The 21154-nt window shown below is 49.8% G+C and overlaps 1 protein-coding gene across 6 annotated transcripts in view; it reads right to left on the reverse strand.

The window, feature by feature from the left end:
* Positions 1-1322: 1322 nt before the first annotated feature.
* Positions 1323-21154, reverse strand: part of Ptpre (protein tyrosine phosphatase receptor type E) — a 187117-nt gene continuing 167285 nt past the window's right edge. For 5 of the 6 annotated variants that reach the window (XM_045141642.1, XM_045141643.1, XM_045141644.1 and 2 more), the window contains 11 exons: positions 20097-20216; positions 17701-17864; positions 16974-17109; positions 16196-16345; positions 15347-15440; positions 14200-14276; positions 13198-13332; positions 8969-9094; positions 7987-8153; positions 5715-5850; positions 1323-2032 (listed from right to left, as the gene is read on the reverse strand). In XM_045141642.1, the coding sequence (XP_044997577.1) occupies positions 1958-2032; positions 5715-5850; positions 7987-8153; positions 8969-9094; positions 13198-13332; positions 14200-14276; positions 15347-15440; positions 16196-16345; positions 16974-17109; positions 17701-17864; positions 20097-20216 (1380 nt within the window). In that variant the 3' untranslated portion in view covers positions 1323-1957. The remainder of the gene's footprint in view (positions 2033-5714; positions 5851-7986; positions 8154-8968; positions 9095-13197; positions 13333-14199; positions 14277-15346; positions 15441-16195; positions 16346-16973; positions 17110-17700; positions 17865-20096; positions 20217-21154) is intronic. The other variant, XM_045141641.1, reaches the window with a different exon arrangement.

Raw genomic sequence — 21154 nt, forward strand, 5'->3', positions numbered from 1 at the left:
ACTGCATGCTTTTGTTTTTCCTGCTGGGTGCGGTGTGTGGCCCTGGATGGAACTTAGAGCTGTGGTATGGGAGAAGCACTTGGTCACCTGTACACCTGTTGAGGGCAGTGACCTACCCTGGGGTCACCCTTGTGCACACTCTAAATGACTAGGGAACACATACTGTACTAGGTGCGTGCAAACAGTTCTCCATGGAAATGGCAGGTAGGGTCTTTGTATTTTTATATCTCTTAAACAGCACAAACTGTGCTCAGACTGCACATGTTCACATACATGTGTGAGCCAGACCCCATCTCTTCTTTTTTAAATCTTGTGCTCATTTTCTAGGTACCTAATGGCCATCAAAAGATAATTTTTGTTTAGCAAATATTTCTCATTCATCCTCCTACCTTTTTCTTTGCCCCTAAACCACTCCTCTCTGGCAGTGGGATCTTTTTATTCCTGGGGTCAAAGGTCTCAGCAGCATTTCCATCCAAAAATAAGCTAGATTTCAGAGTAAAGAGTTCTTTCTTTCTTTTTTTATTAAACATTGAGGATTCAGACTTTTAAAAACTATACAAATCTAGATTTTAAGATTTCTTTTCATACAAACAATCTTAGCTTTTTACAAGAAAACCTGATATACCAAAATGCCTCTCAGAAAAGTTACGGTATAACTGTGGTCATCCTGCTGTTTCTACCAAAACGTGTGCTCCTCGTGCACACACACATGTGCGTGTGCATGTGCGTGTGTGTGTGTGTGAGAAAGAGAGAGAGAGAGAGCGACTGCCTGCACTTCAGTTCAGTGTGTGAATGAAGGCAGAGAGTTCTTGAGCCTGCAGGCCTTACTCCAGGCTTGCATAGGCAGCTGGGCCATGGGAGGGAGACCAGGTGTGTAGGTGTGTAGGTGTGTGTGTGTGTGTGTGTGTGTGTGTGTGTGTGTGTTAGGGTTAAGGGCAGATGATGACAAATGGTTAGGGGCTCAGCTCTGATGGCTACTTTGGGGGCATTCAGGACATGAGTGAGAGGACAATCTGGTATCGACACCTGTTCTTATCAAGCCAATTTGGTACAAATCCAGCCTTAAGTGAATATCTTTTAAGAGTTGCTCTTTATTTGCTGAACGTGAGCCCTGGATCTAGGTTGGAAAGTTTTACTTGACTTTTATTTTGTTTTTTTGAGGTAGGGTCTCACTCTAGCCCAAGCTGACCTGGAATTCACTATGTAGTCTCAGGCTGGTCTTAAACTCATGGCGATCCCCTACCTCTTCCTCCCAAGTGCTGGGATTAAAGGTGTGAGCCACCACTCCTGACTGATATTTATTTATTTATTTATTTATTTATTTTTGGGCAGGGTCATACTCTAGCTTTTGGCCATGTTGGTCTGGAACTAGAGGCAATTCTCCTGTCTCACCTTCTCAAGGGCTAGAATCCTATGTGTCACCATGCCTGGCTCCTTTTCAGATCTTTAAAATGTAAAGGTAATTTACCTGGCTGAGACCCAGGACTTGATAGAAGTCCCTGCTTGCATGGCCTTCCCAGCAACTGCTCCGCGTGGGGGACACAGTGATGAGACAGCGCTGGCCTGACTTCTGGGTCCAAGACTGCTCCCCACGCAAGCGCGCTGCATTTAGTGTCTTGCACAAACATACCTCGCCTACTAAGGACTACAACACTTAGAGATGTACAACGTGTGACATGACATGATATGAATCTAATGAATTAGATATTTACCGACATTAGCAGAAATAGGTATCTTGTGGGATATTATCTGACCTTAATACATTATTCCAATTTTTCCAAGAGGGCATTTAAGATTTAAGAACCTTACAGCAGATGGCCTTTCAAAGCATAACAAAATATGTACACAGGAATTAGGAAGGGAATTAATGTCCACTATGAAATAAATTAACATGATCCTTTTCTTTTTACAAAATATACTGACCATTAAATTAAAAAATATTTTAAGGCAGGAATCTTCATTTGAAATTAGCATAATCAGAAAATATATCAATAAAATCTTGTACCACTTTGTAGCAAAACTCATACTGTTCCTGCAAAGAAAAACAAGAATATGTTAAAATGCTTTTTCAAAGATAATTGATTAATCTAATCAGAGGAAACACAAAGAACTGAGATATAAGGGATTCTGTTAGTTTACTAAAATACTGACTGCATTTAACACAAAGTTTGGCCACATAATTTAGTTTTTAGGCATCTGAAAAATCTTTAAAATATTTTTATTTATTTATTAGAGATATAAAGAGAGACAGACAGAGGCAAATAGAGAATGGGCGTGCTAGGGTCTCTAGCCACTGCCCATGAAATTCAGATGCATGCGCCCCCTTGTGCATCTGCCTTACATAGGTACTGGGGAATCAAACCTAGGTCCTTTAGCCTCACAGGAAAATGCCTTAACTGCTAAGCCATCTCTCTAGCCCAAGCATGTGAAAAACTACTTTTCTATATAGAAAATGTCAATTAATTTTTTTTTTTTTTTTGAGGTAGGGTCTCACTCTAGCCCAGGCTGATCTGGAATTCACTATGGAGTTTCAGGGTGGCCTCGAACTCACGGCAATCCTCCTACCTCTGCCTCCCTAGTGCTGGGATTAAAGGCGTGCACCACCATACCCGGCCTCAATTAATTTTAATAAGCTTATTTTAGAATACTCTGAGTCGCATGAAGTCTTTAGTTTCCTTAGTTACATCCCCAAACACCTACTTTTATGCATTTTTTTTTTGTTGTTTTTAGACAGGGTCTCAAGTAGCCCAAGCTAGCTTGAACTCCCTATGTAGCTAAGTGTGACCTTGAATTCCTAATTCTCCTGTGTACACCTCCCAAATGTTAGGATTGCAGACATGTACCATCACACTCAGCTATAAACAACTATTTTGAGGTGTGTGTGGGGGGGAATAAAGGTATTAACATTGTCAAATAAAGTATATAATGCATACTTCACAAGTGTTAAACAAAAGAAAAATATAGGTTATTTTTAAATCTAGTTTCACAATAAGAACATGGCTTTATATAAACTTCATTGGTGGGATGGAGAGATAGCATAGTGGTTAAAGTGCTTGCCTGCAAAGCCTAAGGACCTATGTTCAACTCCTCAGATCCTACATAACCCAGATGCATAAGATGACAGACACAGGCAAGGTTGCACATGTGCCCAAGGTGGCACGTATGTCTGGACTCTGATTATAGTGGCTGCAGGCTCTGGTGTACCAGTTCTCTCCCTCTCTCTGTCTTTCTCTGGTTCTTGCTCTCTCATGAAAAAGGGCCAGTCTTTTGGGCTTGCCTCAAAACAAAATAAAACAAAACAAAAACAAAATAAAATAAAATAACCTCATTAGAACTTGCAAGACTAATTTAGATTTGTGTGAGGCCTTTCTGTTATCAGAACGCTCTCTTGTACATTGCTTGGTTTGATGCTCTCAGCAGCATCATGAGGACTTGAACTCAGGTGCTGGTGGAGTGTGGCCAGTAGGTGCTGCTTGAGGCCCTCTGGGAAGGAAGGGAGGGAAGGAGGGAGAAGGGGAGGAAGGAAGAGGTGGGGACAATGCCATTGCTGGACTTTTCTGTGAGTCTGTGGCCAACCATATGGTTGTAAGACTCTGAGTAGGTGAGGGAACCCTAAAGGTTCCCATGAGGACAGGTAGCAGCTCACCTGCGTCTTGCGTAAGGAGGTGTGCGTGCTTGTCTGCAGTGGTAAGTGAACCTGGGGCCATCAGAGGAGTGGTCGGGAAGCCTAGGAAACCAGGAGTACTACAACACCTTCCCTCTTTTCCCAACGTATTCAACTCAGCTTTTTCTTTTCTTTTGTTTTTCAAGGTAGGGTCTCACTCTAGCCCAGGCTGACCTGGAATTCACTGTGGATTCTTAGGGTGGCCTTGAACTCACAATGATCCTCCTACCTCTGCCTCCCGAGTGCTGGGATTAAAGGCGTGCACCACCACCCGCCCGGCTTTCAGCTTTTTCAAAACAGGTCACACATCTAAAGGCTTGTGGTTTGAATGGCGTCAGGTCAGATGGTCTGGAATGCCCTTGGTTTTCCAGAGAAGGAAAAGTTGGGCTGGAAACTTTGGACCTGAAGTTGCACAGTTACAGGGAGTCTCAAGAATAGACAGTGGGGCGGCCATGTCTCTCTCTACTAAGATTCCACCTGCTCAACAGCCCAGGGAATAGCAAAGAAAGTGGATTTCCAGAACGAATTTTCAGTATACTGCCAGGTTGTTCACAAAGGCAAGCACTTCCACAGTTTTGCACGTGCAGATGGCTTTTGACCTGACTTCCCTAACTCGTCCTACTTGAAAACTATGCCAATTGAGTTTTAAAGCTGGCTCTGGCCTGGGAGGGAAGCGGAGGCAGTCATTTATCAACTAGGCTTTCACAGGCAACTTAAGTGCCAATGCCAGACCCACCAGGTTGTGTCTCCCACGTGTGCCATCGGAGCCACTGGTCAGTGAAGTGTGTGTTGGTAGAGTGCTGAGGCGACGTCTGATAAATCCTCAGGATTCCCGGAGGACAAGCCGACTGCCGCTCCCACTGAGGGCTGCCTGGGGTGTGCTCTGAGTGGCCAGCAATCAGCAACCGGCTTGTGAGTGCCCACAGCCACCCGCAAGGCTGAGCCCGCCCGCGAGCCATGGAGCCTTTCTCCCTTTCTTGTGCTTTTTGATTGGCCCCTCCACGCCCCTTGATCCGTGGGGGCGACAGCACCGAGTGTTTAGTCCTTCAGTTTGGAAACAGACTGTGAGCCTCCTCCTGATAGTTAACTAGGCCATGTGGGTCTTCTGCTTAACCGTCCCCAGTCACCAGTGGTGACAAGAGCATGCCTTGTGAACGGAAATGGAATCAGGATGCAGCAGGAGTGGGGACCAAGTCGGCTGGGCAGCACCGGGCATCTCACAGGCAGTACTCAAGGACTCACTTGTCCTTCACTTGTTTTCTAATTCTCCACTTGTTTACAAGTACCGAGTCTACTCTGGGCATGGGGATAGAGACCGTCTTGGAAAGTCAGATTTCAAAAAGCTCTGTCAAGCTGACACTGGAATAGAAAGAATAGACCAGGGCCTGAAGAAACACAAGACTGCTTTCCAGTGAACGGGAAGAAGCAGGGGCCGAGAGCAGAGCTGGACAAGAGCAGACCCGGGCACTGGTGCATGGAAGACACTGGCCAGGCCAGGCGAGTCACTCAAGGCCCAAGGCCAAGGCTTTTGGTTTTTATTTTTATCTTTTGGCCTGTGTGTGCTATGTGCACATGTATGTGCAGATGTGGTCATAGGCACATGGAGGCCAGCGGAAAATAACAGGTGTCCTTTCAGTAGCAGCTGTTCACATATTTCCTTGAGACGAAGTTTCTCTGAACATACAGCTGCAGTTCTTGAGACCCTGGATTTTGTGCTTTCCCTGGGAAACAGACTAAATGTGATCGCTCGTCACTGAAAGCAACGACCACCAGGGCTTTAATCATCAGGGCAGTTTTGAGCTCGATGACAGTATTTTCAAGTGGAAATAAGATATGTACAGGAGGCCATTCTCTTAAGTCTTGCAAAGAACACTTCCTCCAAGACCTGGGGAGGAATGCCCCCATCTTTGTGAAGATGCTCTGGCTCGCTGCCTTGGGAAGTGAGCCCTCCCACCTCTCCCTTACACTAGGAACTCCTTTAATGAAACACACATGAAATATAGGAAGCGATTCAGGATGCTCAGAGCATCCCAACTGGTTAGGCTCTTACCAGTGTTTGCACCATGTGTGGTCTCTGAAGTCGTAAGCTCTTCACAGCTTGAAACACATCCAGAAGCCCCTCAGCTTTCACTCGTTCCAAAATGTTGCTGAGGGCGATGAATGTACCCGTTCGCCCGGCTCCCGCGCTGCGGAGAGAACGGGCACAGTGAAGGCGAGAGAGTGCGTGTGGGGAAGGGCTGTACGTGAGTGCTTACATCCAACACCTGCAGAGTGGAACTGAGGGTCCCTCGAGATGCCATTGATCGTGGGGACGTAGAGAAATGCAAACTTTCCCATTCGGGTCCAGAGAGGAGGGACCCTGGCACAGACTCAGTGACACTGAAGAGGGCATGTCAAGAATGGTATGGCGGAGGGTGCTCCTGCGAGAGTGCAGACTGGAGCCAACTTGGCTGAAAATGGTGCCAGGACTTGCTGTGTGGTGGTGGCACGGAGCAGAGCCAGGCTTCTCAGGAGAGCCCCATTGGAGGCTAAAGGAGACAGTCAACCAGCTTCTTCAGTGTTCTCTGGAGGGACGAGGCTGCCCCCAGGCCCCAGACCACTGCTGTGACTCATCCCCACGGCTGACCCCTCAAGTGTAACACCCCGTGCCCCATTTGTGCCAAACTCAAGGCCTGAGCTAGCAGAGTTCATTCTCTGTGACCTCTGGAAAGGCTCCCCCTGCTGGTCAGGATGAGAATCACCAGGAAGATCATCCAGAGAGCTTAAGCAGAGCCGGCTGGCTGGTGGTGAGGCTAAAGGCAGCATCCTAAAGTGGGAGCCACATGTATTGTAAATGAAACAGACCCACGGCTTTCATCAGCCAATGAGAACCACTCAAGAATAAAAGCACCCTAAGTAGTTGGCAGGGCTTTGCAAGTGTGGCCAAGGTCCCTGCAGCAGGAACACGTGGCAGGGAGGCGGGGGAGTGGGGGGTCTTCAGACCTGTCCACACTTCCCTCTCCTGCCGCCCGTGGCTCACCACGGTCTTTCTGGCTGTTCACCATCTCTAGGGGTCCCAGGCCTGTGTTTCTGCCCTTGAACCTGACTTTCGGGGGATGAGTGTGGTAACAGGGCTCTGACAGAGACTCGCGCGTGGCCGCCCCCCAGCCCCACCACGTGCCGTCGCTTATTTAGCCACACTGTACTGCGTCCCAGGATGCCATAGTGGCCGGGGCACCTGAAGAGCAAAGGCAGGGGACCTGCAGGACAGGAGGGAATTTGAGGGCTTTTTTCTGGGGAGTTTGTAGAACGTCAGCAGATGGGTCCTCTCCTTCCTGCAGGCAGGTTCGGCAAGTGTGAGGAGGTGGCATTTGCGCAGCTCTATGCACGTGTGGTGGTTTGAGTAGAACAGGTGGCCCCCAATATATTCAGTTGTTTGTTTGTTTGTAGTTTGCATTCTGCAGCCTCCTGGCTGGAGGCAGTGTCACTGGGTGGATTTGAAGGCGTGGTGGTGGGTTTTCGACTTCAATCTAAAGATATGCAAAGTGTGCCTAGCTGGAGTTCCTGAACTGTGCTGTGGCTTTTAGCTTTTAGGGTTGTGCTTCTCTCTCTCTGTCTGCTTGGGCCTGTGAAGGCAGGCCAGCTTCTTCTGCCATTATGGAACTTCCCCTGGATCTATAAGCTTCAATAAATCCCTTCCTCCATCACTGTGTCTGGTCTGGACGTTCATCTCAGCAAACCTGAATCTGTCTGCTACAGCTCTATGCATGTATCCAAGGGAAGGTGACACATACGATCTAGGTGCATATCATTGTTGGGAGGAGCAATTCAGCTCTCCCTAGCTGCAGAGTAAGCAGCTAGAAGCTGCCTTGCCAGGAGGGTGTACTCTGGAGGGAGGGCCACTCACCTGCAGTGCACAGTGATGGTGTGGGCAGCTAGACACTGCCCTGCCAGGAGGGGGCGCTCTGGGGGGCAGAAGGCCACTAACCCACAGTACACAGTGATGGTGTGGGCAGCTAGACACTGCCCTGCCAGGAGGGGGCGCTCTGGGGGGCGGAAGGCCACTCACCCACAGTACACAGTGATGGGGTGGGCAGCTAGAGACTGCCCTGCTAGGAGGGGGCCCTCTGGGGGGCGGAAGGCCACTCACCCACAGTACACAGTGATGGGGTGGGCAGCTAGACACTGCCCTGCCAGGAGGGGGCGCTCTGGGGGGCGGAAGGCCACTCACCCACAGTACACAGTGATGGGGTGGGCAGCTAGAGACTGCCCTGCTAGGAGGGGGCCCTCTGGGGGAAGGGCAGCTCACCTGCAGTGCACAGTGATGGGGGAGGGCAGCTCACCTGCAGTGCACAGTGATGGGGTGGTTGCCCGTCTGCTGCTGCTGCTTCTGCACGGCCGCGATGAGGTCGATCATGCCCTTGCCCTCTGCAGGAATGCCAATCTCTGGCCACCCGTGAAAGTGGAACTGACGTACCATGCGGACTTGCTCCTCCTGGCGGGCCAGGGGCTGTGGGTAGGAGAGCAGTCAGTGGCCTAGCCCCACACTTTGCCAGGGATTCATTCCCCTGCCCTCCCAAGTGGATCCAGTTGGAGTTTAAAGCCTGTGCCCCTCCCCCACCCAGTGTCCCCACTTGGACGGTTGGAGGGATCTAGCAATTTCTTCTGCAAGACATCCTCAGGACTGAGCCCCTTTTATCCAGCCCTTATAGGGTGCTTGGTGGCTATGCTCGAAGGCAGGACTCATCTTTTGTGAGGAACCAGGGCTTCCTGCTGCTCTCTTACTGGTCTGGGTGGAACGAGTCTGCACAGTTTTCCTGAATCTACTGCCTTGTGCTTCAAACCAAGTTCAGCTAATGGGCCATCCTACCCTTCACTGGTTGTTGCAAGTATGAGCAAAGCCCAGGGCCAGGTGACGGAGGGATAGCTGGAGGCTCCGAGAAAGCCCCTGCAAGAAAGGCCAGGAGACCCTGTACCTTCATTCACACTCTTGGTGCCTCCCGGCCCTGCTAACAGCATTCTCCGCAGGCAGCAATGGGAGTCAATGGGGAGGGGGCAGCGAGGCCTCGTGGGTTAGCCAGTTTGCACACCATTCTCTATCCAGCAGGAAGCAGGTGACCATGGGAGCCAGACTCACAGGACACTGGCTGTGGGACAGCCACTGGCCTTTCATAGCTCCCTGGGATGCAGGGAGAAGTGGGTGGAACATGAGAGGTTACAGATGCAGGGCCCCATTCTGGCACAACGACATTGTAGGTCTCTGAGTGACAGTCCCTAGGTGTTTCCTTAGGTTCACAAGAGGTTAAGGAACCATGGCAACTGTACCTGACTGAAAGTGACCAGGAAGTCCCGAATACTGATGGCTTCGGACAGGGTGTCACTCTTTATTTCAATCGTGATTTCTCCATGAGTCACTGAGCCCTCTGTTGGCCAGTACTGGTAGCATTTATCCTTGGGGATAATGTGAATTAAATAAGTACAAATTTAAGTCTCACAACTTGTTACCACTTATTTTATCATGCAGAGCTGATCTCAAGATGCTTTTCGTCGGAGTAAGAAAATAACATATGACTGTGAGTGCTCACTAGTGCTTGTTGGCCAAGGGCAGAGAATAGTCTAGAAATAGACACCGATGTATTGAACTTTAAAATATTTTACTTATTTATGAAAGAGAAAAGGAGAAAGAGAATGAATGGGTATGCCAGGGCCTCTAGCCACTGAATACTAACTCCAGATGCATGCACCACTGTGTGCATCTGGCTTTACATGGGCGCTGGGGAATCAAACTCCAGTCCTTAGGCCTTGCAGGCAAGCTCCTTAAGCCCTGAGCAACCTCTCCAGGCCCCACTGAACTCTAATACATGGAAGACTACTCAGTGGATGGAATGGGAGAATAATGTTGGATTTGAGACTCATACTCCACAGGGTGGATGTGAGTTGGGACAGCATGAACTGTACTAATATAATAACCTAAAAATCAAAATAAATCCAAATGGGCTAAGACTTAAGTCTAAAAGCCAGACTGTGAAATCTTAGAAACAAAAGAAAAGATCCTTTCATTTGATAGTATACATTTTGTGTGTTACTCGGTAAGACATAAAAATAATTAGCCATCCCTGGGGCAAAAGAGAGGAACCTCAGGTTACAGTAAAGTTTCACTTGATGTCGTCAATAAGCAGCCTCCAAAGGGGTGGCTGTCAGCTGCAGCTCAGCGCTCACAGGCGAGGCACCAGCCCAGGAGGAGTTCACACAACAAACGGGTGCTTACACCAACAAAAGGGCAATCACCTCAGCAGAGACACATGACGGTGAGCCTTGACTGTCACTTTGAGGGAATGAAAATCACCTAGGAGCCACACCATTTGCCATGTCTGTGAAGGTATTTCCGGAAAGGCTTAACTAAGGTGGAGAGACCTTCCCGAACGTGGGTGGCACTGTCTGCGTAGGCGGGCGTCCCTAACTGATCAAAGGGGAGCAGGCTGAGCACCAATGCTCCCCACTCTGCGTCCCGACTGCTGTGCGCTGTGACCAGCTGCTGCACGCTCCCGCTGCCAGGCCTCCCTGTAACGGTGCTCTGTGTCCTCTCAACCCATGAGCCAAAATGGGCTCTTCCTTCCTTAACTTGATTTTTCAAGTATTTTGTCATAGCGACTGATATAGGTGAAAAGCAAGGACAGACATTTTACGCAAGAAGAAACACACCACCCACGGATGTTATCCCTACTTAGCAAGGGTTAGGACACAGAGAACATCAATGAATGATTTATTCTACTCATGCTCATGTCCACTGTGAAAACCACTTTGAGAGGAACCAGGAATCCTCACCCACTCTGATCTGACGTGTTATCTCTTGGCATCTATGAACACTTGTGCAGCATGAAACACGTAGGATGCTGTTTGTAAAGCAACAGGAGGGGCCAGACCCATGCCCAGGACAGGGCACGAGATAAACAAGTGGACGCAGGATGTGCAAAGCAGCACAAGGAAATGGTGAATGAGCACAGGAAAGTTAAAAAAAACAAGTATAAAATAAATCCCAGAAGATCACATACAACAATAATCTTCATATAAAGTTATAACACAAGTAAAATTAAAAACAGCATCTTGGAGCCAGGCATGGTGGTGCATGCCTTTAATCCCAGCACTTGGGAGGCAGAGGTAGAAGGATTGCCATGAGTTCGAGGCCACCCTGAGGTTACATAGTGACTCCCAGGTCAGCCTGAGCTAGAGTGAAACCCTACCTTGAAAAACAAAACAAAACAAAAATATCATCTTGGGCTGGAGGGATGACTTAGCGGTTAAGGCACTTGCCTGCAAAGCCAAAAGAACCCAGGTTCGATTCTCCAGGACCAATGTAAGCCAGATGTACAAGGTGGCACATGTGTCTGGAGTTTGTTTGCAGTGGCTGGAGGCCCTGGTGTGCCCATTCACACACACAAACACACATACATTCTGTCTCTGTATCTATCTGCCTCTCTCTGTGTGTCTCAAATAAATAAAAAAAAATTAAAACAATAGTATCTTTAGGTATAAATACATATATATGATTTACAGCTTTCCTTTTTCTGAGACAGGGTCTCATGTAAGACAGATTGGCCTTAAGCCCATAATGAAGCCAAGAATTACCATGAACCTCCTCCTGCCTCTACTTCCCAAGTGCTGAGATTACAAGTATGCACCACACCCAGTGACTTAAAGGATCTCAAAAATATGTTATTTATCTATTCATAAGGAGAGAGAGAGAAAGAGAGAGAGAGAGAAAGGGTAAGGCAGGGCCTCTAGCCACTGCAAATGAACTCCAGATTCCTGCACCATTCTGCATCTGGCTTTACATGTGTACTGGGGAATTGAAGCCAGGTGGTCAGGCTTTGCAGGCAAGTGACTGAATTGCTGAGGCATCTTTAAAGCATTTTTTAACAAAGCAAGGTATATCTTTACTAAAATGGCTTTAACCAAAGAGAGAAACAATGACCAGTATTGGTAGAAATGTGGAGGAATTAGAACCTTTGTACACTGAGAGTAAGAGTGTACAATGGGACACCACTTTGGTGAACAGCCTGAAAGCTTATTAAAAATATAAAATGCAACAGGCATGGTGGCACGTACTTTTAATCTTAGCACCCAGGAGGCAGAGGTAGGAGGATCACTGTGAATTTGAGGCCATCCTGGGACTAAATAGTGAATTCCAGGTCATCTGAGCTATAGTGAGACCCTACCTCAAAAAATAAACAAACAAAAAAATAAAATGAAAAAAAAATAAAATAAAATGCCAAGTGTTTATGATATGGAGTTATTTTATGAACCAACAATTCCACTCGTAGGTATGTACCAAGGCAATGAAAAATACCTGTAAAAATGTGCACATGATGTTCCCAGCAGGCTCACCCTAATAGCCCCAAGGTGGAAAAACACAAGTGCCCATCAACCCATAAATGTATATCCAGGGCTGGAGAGATGGCTTGGCTGTTAAGGTGCTTGCTGGCAAAGCCTAAAGACCCATGTTCTACTCTCCAGATCCAATGTAAGTCAGATGCACAAAGGTGAGGCAAGCACAAGGCTGCATATGCCCACTAGGTGGTGCAGTGTCTGGCATTCGATTGCAGTGGTCGAGGCCCTTAAATGCCAATTCTCTCTCACTGTCTCTCTTGCTCTATCTCTAAAAAAAAATTTAAAAATACGTAAAAAAGAGTCGCATATCAAGTCATACAATGTAGTACTGCTTGTCAAATAAAAAACAATATTGATGCCTGATACAATGGGTCAACCTTGCAAACATGATGTGAAGTGAGCGCTCATTTCCGAAAGACCACAGGCATTTACACTAACATCCAGAAGCAAACACCCAGTCAGACAGCAGACTGGTGGTGGTCAGGGGCTGGGAGAAGGGAGAAACGGAGCAGCCTGTTAACTACCCAGTTTCTCTATGGGGTACAAAGGGCAACACTGTACACACATGAAACGTAGCAAATCATGGCCTTTATGAAGATGACTTCTTGCCACATGAGTCTATCTAAGTACAGATATGTTTTGAAAGCAAAGAAATGCATGCACAAATTCAGGTCATGTTTTGGGAGAAGATCTAGAGAGATAAGCATTATTGGTAAAAGTTGTGTTTTTTTTTTTTTTTCTCGGTTATGGATTCACGAATATTTGTGACAATTCTGGGTGAATACAATACAGGAAGGACATAAGTAGCTTTCTGGGAAAATGGGAGTATTTAAGTTGTCTAATCTAATTAGGGCAACACCATCTAGGTACGTCTATCAGTGTATGTATTATGTCTGAACATAAGTCAATGAATAAATGCCCTTTGCTTTGACAGTTTGTGACCCTGACATCTAAGAAATGGCAGAATGTCAAGGCTTGTAAGACAAAGGTTAGGGTGAAAATTATGATCAGAGGTAGTTATGGCTAATCTCTCTCTGTGTGTCTCAAAAGCAAAGGATGGAACAAACAAAACCTCCTCCCTCCCTCCTGCTCTGTCCTGTGGCCTCACTCCTGCCTTCCCATCCCCACTGCCGCGAAAACCGGGTGTGCAGCCAGGCACGGCTCACCTGCTCCCTCTCCTGTACCTCGGTGAGCATCACAATCGTGTGGGACTTCCACTCCCAGACCATCCTCCAGAAGTCCTCGACCGTGTGCGGCAGCGGCCCCTGTGTGGCCATGAAGTAATCCTTCTGCCTATAACCCTTCAGACAAGAGAGAGATCAGGCCTGGGCTTCCTGTCCCCATGCAACCATCTCCCCAAGCGCGTCCCAATGTCTTCATCAGCTAACACCTGAGCAGTCTGCTCAGCTGCTGATGGAAGTAACAGCATGCACTTGGCCGGCTGCAAAGCTCCCTCCTGGAGATCTTTGACTGCCGACCATGTCACGCAGGAAGATGCGCTCCAGCTGCATGTCCATAATCACACTGACCGGGTGGGCTCCACATGCAGAAACCACTCTGGAGCCCACAGAGGCTCTGCGGGCACGATTGGTGTGCCACCCCCCTCCCAACACAAACAAGCTGTCTACTCAAAGCAGAAGGGAATCGGCCAGTTAACACCGGGTCTGTCGCCCATTTCCAAAGCCCACTATTACTTGATTTAATTTAATTTCTTAAAAACATTTTTATTAATTTGCAAGCAGAGGGGTGTGTGTGTGTGTGTGTGTGTGAGAGAGAGAGAGAGAGAGAGAGAGAGAGAGAGAGAGAGAGAGAGAGAGAATGGGCATGCATGGGTATCAGGAATTGAACCAGGGTCATTAGGCTATGCAAGCTGAGCCATCTCTCTGGCCCTAATTTAATTTTTTCAGACAGGATCTCATGTAGTTCATTTTGGCTTCACCGTATAACTCAGGCTGGTCTGATCCTGCCCCTGTCTCATGGTGCTGGGATTACAGTGAGCACCACCACACCGACTCACTATTTCTTTTTTAAGCAAGTGGTTCTGCTAGCAAACCATTTCTGTAAGAGTGTCAGTCTCTCGGGCTATGCAAAGCATTTCCTCAGGGGGTGTGGCAATACAGGTAGGAGCCACGAGTCACACCAAATATGCCCCGGGCTGCAATACCTACATCTATGAAGGACGCGTTGATGTAGTCCGTGTACTCTTGGCCCCTTTTCATGGACAGGATCACCCGATTGAAGTCATCTGTGGAGTGGGATTTCCCTTCATCAGCAAGGACGCGACCCTGCTTTGCCATTGCCGACCAGGCGCGCCAGAAAAGCTAACTATCCGGGGAGTTTTCATCTCCGAACAAATTTGTTATGGTTCAGGGAACTGTTTTTTTTTTTTTTTTTTTTTTAATTGTAAGCCTCTCAAAACGATCTATGGTTTTCATTTTTAGGAACTGTTGTAACATATCCCAAAACGTAAGCACTAAAAACACTGTGAGTAAGGACTAAGGAGTGTGACCATCAGGAGCCTGAGGCAGGTGGCAGGGAGCCCATGTCACAGAGAGCCTAGGGGCTGAGGCTGAGGTTGCTTTGTCCAGTCCTCAGGCACTGCGCCTCCTGCTGCAGGGGTGACGACAGGGACACCACGCCTGTTGACAGCCATCCCACAGTGGGGAGTGTCTGCTGACAGAGGACATGTGGACATGAGTGGACAGGCCATGTGCCTCTTCAGGAGTTTTTTATTTCTGCTGGGGTTGATCTTCGTTCCTTCACTAGAGGGCGGATGGGAGCTCATGGACTTCTAGTGGACATCTGCCTAGTCACTCCACCCCATGGGGCCAGCCAGAGGCTGCATCCTTTGGGCCTATGTCTTGTCATCTCCAAGGCCAAAGCCTTTTTCTAGAAAGGCTTGGCTGAGTTTGCTTCTGGTCTGACTTAGCTATATTCCATGTGCACGGCTTGGCCCAGCAGTCACGCTGCCTGCTGTGGAAAGAGGGAGGAGCTGCCTCCACCCGGCACTGGGTGAGGTACCAGCCGCGTCTGCGGCCTCCACGGAGCCCTCCCTGCTCTGGCATCTCTGCTGTGCCCCCTGCCATGTCTGAGCCACACCCAGGCTGCCACTCAAGACCCTTGCAGGGTTGGCGGATTACTAAGGGTGCCCTTGGAGGATCCCTTCTACACAGCACTGGACATAGCACCCACGAGCTCAGAGGCAGCCGCTCTTGAGCCTGGTACACAAAGGGGGTGGTGGTCAAGGGACCCATGGCCACAGAAGCAGTGGTCCCAGCCTCCCAGCACAGTGCGGGCAGGAGCTGCGCGCCTTACACGGGATGATCTGGATGACGCGGGCCTTCTTCATGTTGGCGGGCAGGTTGCCGGTCCTCATGTTCTCCTTCATGATCCGGACGTTCGTCAGTTTCTGCAGGGGGCAAGGACACCGCAACGCCGTTAGACCCGGGGCCCCTGAGCAAGCGCTCAAGCACGTGACAGTCCTACTGTCAGGCAGCTGCTTAGAGAGAACGTCTGTCTGCATCTCCTGGGCCTCAGTGCTGGGAAACCCAGTGAACGTGTGTGCCACCCTCAGACCTCTGAGAGCCATCGTCTTCCCCAGAAAGCCATGGCCTGCATGATGGCTTGCATGTGAAGTGTCCCCATACATTCGTGTGTGCGTGTGCGTGTGCGTGTGTGCGTGTGTGTGTGAATACTGAATCCTCACTTGGTGGTGCTGTTTGGGAAGGGTGTAGAGCCTTTGGGAGGTGGAGCCTTGCAGGGGAAAATGGGCTACTGGGGGCGGGCCATTAGATTTTTTGCTCAGCCCTGCTTGCTCTCTTGCTATTTCCTTCCTACTGATGTGAACATGTAACATGGGCTTCCTGCTCAAGCCCACCATGTCGCCCCCCATAATGGACACATCCCCTCTAGACTCTAAGCTGAAAAATAAACTCCTTCCTTCCTTACATTGCTTCTGGGTCTTATTTTGTCCCAGCCATGAGATAATGACTGACACAGCCTTACACCAGGGTCCCCTGCCTTCCTCAGAGCAGTCAGTGTCCACGCTGGTCTAGCGGCCAGGACTCGGCCCTCTCACAGCAGCTGGTATGGGTGATAATCTCAAGAGGCTTCAGTTAGTGGCTGCCCATCCCCGGCTGTGGAGAGCCCCTTGGCCATGCTCACCCTGAACTCTTCCTCCAGGCCGATCTTGTCGAAGTGGGTGGCTGGGCCCCGCAGGGTCTGCAGATGCCTCTCTAGGGAGGCCACGTCGAGCTCAGTGTCCCCGTAGAGGTGGTACTCCAGCAATGCTTGGTAGATAAACGTGTACTGGACCTGCGGGGACACAGGGAAGATCCTCGCGTCTGTCCTGGGCCCATGGGAAGCTCATTTCGCCTTTCGCCAAAGGAAGGAGGCTTAAGGGCCAGATCCCCATTAGCGGCCGCGTACGACGGGCCTCTCAGGAGCATGTGAGGGTCATGGGAGCAGCTGGGACTTACTGGGAATGTCAGGTGTCACTCTGGGGCTCATGGCAATGCACACACTAAGGACATGGGTCACCACGCTCACAGAGCCCATGGGAGGTATAGAGAGAATGGGAGGGGTGCCAGGTTTTGTGGCCTGTGGTTAGCTGCTTATCAAGATCCAGCCCAGGAGCTGGGCTGGGTGGTGCAAGCCCATAATGCCAACTAGACGTTTAAGGCATGCTTAGGCCACAGAGCAAGTCCAAGGGCAGTATGGACAACTGCGTGAGACTCTGTCTCAAAATAAAACTCAGAAAAGGACTGGAGGTACAGCTCAGTGACAGAGCACTCGCCCAGCCTGTGCCAGACCTGGGATCAAACGCAGGCACCTCTCTCTCTCTCTCTTTCTCTCTCTCTCTCTCTCACGCACCGCCTGAAGTGTGGGGCAAAGGCAGCTGGTGCTCCGCACTCGGGCCAGGGACTCAGGAGGCGCCACTCACATCCGTCTGGACCATCTGAGGGCGCTGATTGCGGATTCGTGACACAAACTCAAAGACGTCCACCTTCTGTTCAGAGGATATCATATCCAGCATGGCGTCAATCACGATGAAGGTGCCCGTCCGGCCCACGCCCGCGCTTCAGGAAGGAGAAAGATGCCACTTCGTGAGTCACATTCCCCTGAAGTAAATAACAAGCCTGGGAAGACGACTGACCACCAGGACAAGAGGACACAGCCTCCCGCAGAGTCGTCCAACACTGAGGAGCAAATCTATGTGAGGCCAGTAGAGGGCGCTGCTCTCTCAATAAACGAAAATAACCCCACCAAACCAAAACACCAAAAAACTATGGGCATAGTAGTCAGCTGTGTGGCTCCTGCTTTCCTGACCACTGGACATGAATGCTGTCTTCTTGTTAACGCTGGTGTGACTGTGTCCTGGCAAGGGAGGAACCTCGGACGTCCTCCCCTCCGGGGAGCTGGGGGAGGAAAGGAGCCGGATGGACTCAGCTCCACGTCCCGCCATCAACCTGCACTGCCAGCTTAGGCCGGTTACACAGGGCACCAGGGCTTTCCTCATGCCAGTGGAGGGCGCACGGGGGCCGGGCGGGCTTGAGTGACTGCTCAGAAACTGCACAAGCCTCTTCTCTGCAGCTCTGCCCACCACAGTACTTGCCCAGTGGTCATGCCCCTCACCGTGGCCGCCCTCGGGGTCCTACCTCAGGACATACCTGCAATGCACCACGATGGGCCCAGCATGTGAAGGGTTAAGTGTCTTCACCTTCTTCAGGAATTTCAGCATCCCAATGGGGGTGAAAGGCACCCCAAAGTCGGGCCAGCTGGTGAAATGCAGCTGCGACACAAGCCGTGGGGCTTTGCAGCCATCCGAGAGCTGCTGTGAGGACAAGGGGCGCGTGAGGGTAGCTGCCACTTCACCAGCCCGCCCAGCGTCTCCGGCAGCGGCTGGCTTGGGTCCTGCTGGGCCTTCCGATCAGCAACAGCTAGATCCCGAACTGGGCTGTGTCTACCACGCAGATAGCCTGGCGTCCACCACTGCTGGCCCTGTCACCATGGCATTTGTGGGACACAGGGCCCACGCATCTGGTCATGCCCAGGCCAGCAAGTCTCCAGTAGCCAGACATCTGGAAAGCTGGTCCTAAGGCTTGGGAACCTCAGTTCTAAACAGCACCTGCTTGCTTTGCCTGGGCCAGTTCTCCTGTAGTCCCGGGGACCCATGTGATCATCAATACACACGTTTGTTCTCAGAGTGGCTGAGTTTGAAGTCCCTTCCCTATAGCCTCTCTCAGCCTTTGCTGCCCAGTCATGGGTTCCCGGGCATAAACAGTGCACTCAGCAGTGTATTTGTGTGCACCTCAAGCGTGTGCGCATTGCCTGTGTTCTAGGAGAGGCCAGCAGGAGTGTGCTGGAATGAAACCAGAGTCCCATGCACGCTGGACACTTGCTACCCACAGAGCCACCCAAGCCCATCCCCCTTCTGGGGTGACTTCCAGGAACTCCAGCGCAAGTTCTGTAATCTGATCTCACTGATGCTCTTCCTTCACCAGGTAAAACCACCCTCTAATTGTACTGCAGCTTTAAAATATTTTTAGCTCTTCATTTTGTCTGCCTATAAAAAATTACTTTAAATTTACTTGAGAGAGAGAGGGAGAGAGAGAATGGGTGCGCCAGGGCCTCCAGCCACTGCAAACAAACCCCAGATGTGTGTGCCCCCTAGTGAAACTGGTTTACGGGGGTCCTGGGGAATTGAACCTGGCTCCTTTGGCTTTGCAGGAAAATGCCTTAACTGCTAAGCCATCTCTTCAGCCCTGCTTTTCTTTTTTAAAAGACATTTTTAAACCATTTATTTATTGAGTTGTAAGGGAAGAGAGAGGAGAGAGAGAAAGAGAGAATGGGCACTCCAGTGCGTCCATCCACTGCAAACGAACTCCAGATGCATGTACCACTATTTGCATCTGGCTTACATGGGTCCTAGGGAATTGAACCTGGGTCCTCAGGCTTTGCAGGCAAGTGCTTTAACTGCTGAGCCATCTCTCCAGTCCCATGTCTGCCTTTCTTCAAGCACTTTCGTGGAAGGCTGCCATAAGCATTTAATTGTACTGCACGTGTGTGTGGTGTGCTTGCATGCATGTGCATGTGGGAGCATGGATGCGTGAGAGCATGCATGTGCATGTGGAGACCAGAGGTGGACCTTAGATATCTTCCTTGAGTGCTTTCACTTTATTTACTGAGGCAGGGTTTCTGATTTGCACCCAGAGATCACCGAATCAAGCCTTGCCTCCTGAGTACTGGTCTTACATGCAGGCCACCAGGCCCACCTGTCATTTATGTGGGAGCTGGAGGTCCTAACTCAGGACCCATGTTTTCACAGCCAGCACCTTACCCACGGAGCCATTTTCCCAGTCCTTAGAAATCCTTTGAGCAAGAAATGAACGTGGTTAAGGCACTTGCCTGCAAATTCAAAGGACCCAGGTTCAATTCCCCAGGACCCATGTCAGTCAGAGATGCACAAGGTGGTACATACATCTGGAGCTCATTTGCAGAGGCTAGAGGCCCTGGCATGCTTATTATCTTTCTATCAGCCATCTCTCTCTCTCAAATAAATAATTAAAAAAATATAAGAAATGAACGTGAAAAGCAATGGGAAGATTTCAGACATAATTCTGACACCATTGAAAACCATCCTGTCTCTTGTGTTACTGTGTGAAATGACATTGCATATCACTCAGTGGTCAATGCCTACTTGTTGTGGGCAAGGCCTTGGATTTGATTCCCCAGCATCAAAAATCAAACAACTGCAACAGAAGTGACATTGGGTTAGTGGAGAAAGGCACCGGGGTCAGGCCCTCTGCCTTTGCAGCCAATGTGCCTTTCTCCTGGGGAAGCTGAGAACAGTCGCTGGGAGCAGAAGCACTCGGCGCTCTCTATAGATTCAGGCCCTTGACCCACTAATCCCGACTGGCCTGCCATATGCCGCAGCCCTCCAGCTATAGTGGTTCACACTGGGTGGGGTGCGGTTCTGCACACTGCAGCCTGTACTGTGCCTGCTCTTGCCTCGTGCTCTGAAGCCCACCCTTCCAGAAAGCCACCCCCGACCCAGAGTGCTCACTGGCTGAATGCAGAACTTGCGGATGGTGTAGTCCACCAGGACCACACAGTCCTCCACAGACACCCTGATGTTTCCGTAGGTCCAGCAGCCCTGGTCCGGCCAGTACTGATAGCACTTCTCCTGCAGGGGACAAATGATAGAAGCAAATCAAGCCACGGTGCGTCATCTCCTGTCCCGTCCCCTTGCTCCTGCCGTTCGCACAAAACCGTGTGACCAGGTTGCCACACAAGCTCCCAGCGCAAGGAGCGCCGGGCAAGTGAACTTCTACAAGTGGAAAAGTGAGGAGGTAAGCGGGCCAAAGCCACCACGGTCTGTCCAGATGGACTTTGGGTCCAACATTGCGATGTTTCATTTTACACATTCACTAATCCCACACATTCCATGGCTGGCGGTGCCAACCAAGCCTGTTTCCTTCAGATCTGCGAAATCTGACTGACATCGACAGACCGTCCAGCTGGAGCAAGTCTCCTGTCCCCGGCTGCCCATCCCAGACCTCCCCCGGGGCCTCAGCACCGTTCCTCCTGACTGTCCACTGATGACTGCATTTTCTGCCCTGCACGCCGACCAGGACTAGTGACCTGAGGTCACACTGATATGAGAGCCAGTGAGATGCTCCTGTTTCCGGAAGATGTGACATTCCTTCCTCCCCAGTCAGCCCCAGAGACACCAACAGGGAGTAATCCATCCATCAGCATTGAGAGTAAGGACAAGCGAGGCAAAGACCTGTGCAATCCTCCCTGGAGAAGTCTCTGGAATTTAGCAAGCCTTCTAGGTACCTCACAGCTCATATTAGAAATGGCCCTTGACTGGCATCATCAACTGGCTGAGCTTCTAGAATTAATTTTTCATAAAGCAAAGAGTGCCTGGTATTGTCTGAGAAACACATGCTTGTTGTAACACGTATAGACAAATGTTGTCACTCCATATTCCTTGCCTGGGCTGATCTGCCCTGACAGGTCATCAGAAATGGGCCCTGGGGACGTTCAAAGGTGTGGGTGAGTCTTAGGCGCCCTCAGATCACTCCTGCACTTCCCACTTTGAAAGCTCCCCTGCAAGGA

Source organism: Jaculus jaculus, chromosome 1 (assembly GCF_020740685.1).
Source record: "Jaculus jaculus isolate mJacJac1 chromosome 1, mJacJac1.mat.Y.cur, whole genome shotgun sequence".
Taxonomy (NCBI): Eukaryota; Metazoa; Chordata; class Mammalia; order Rodentia; family Dipodidae; genus Jaculus; species Jaculus jaculus.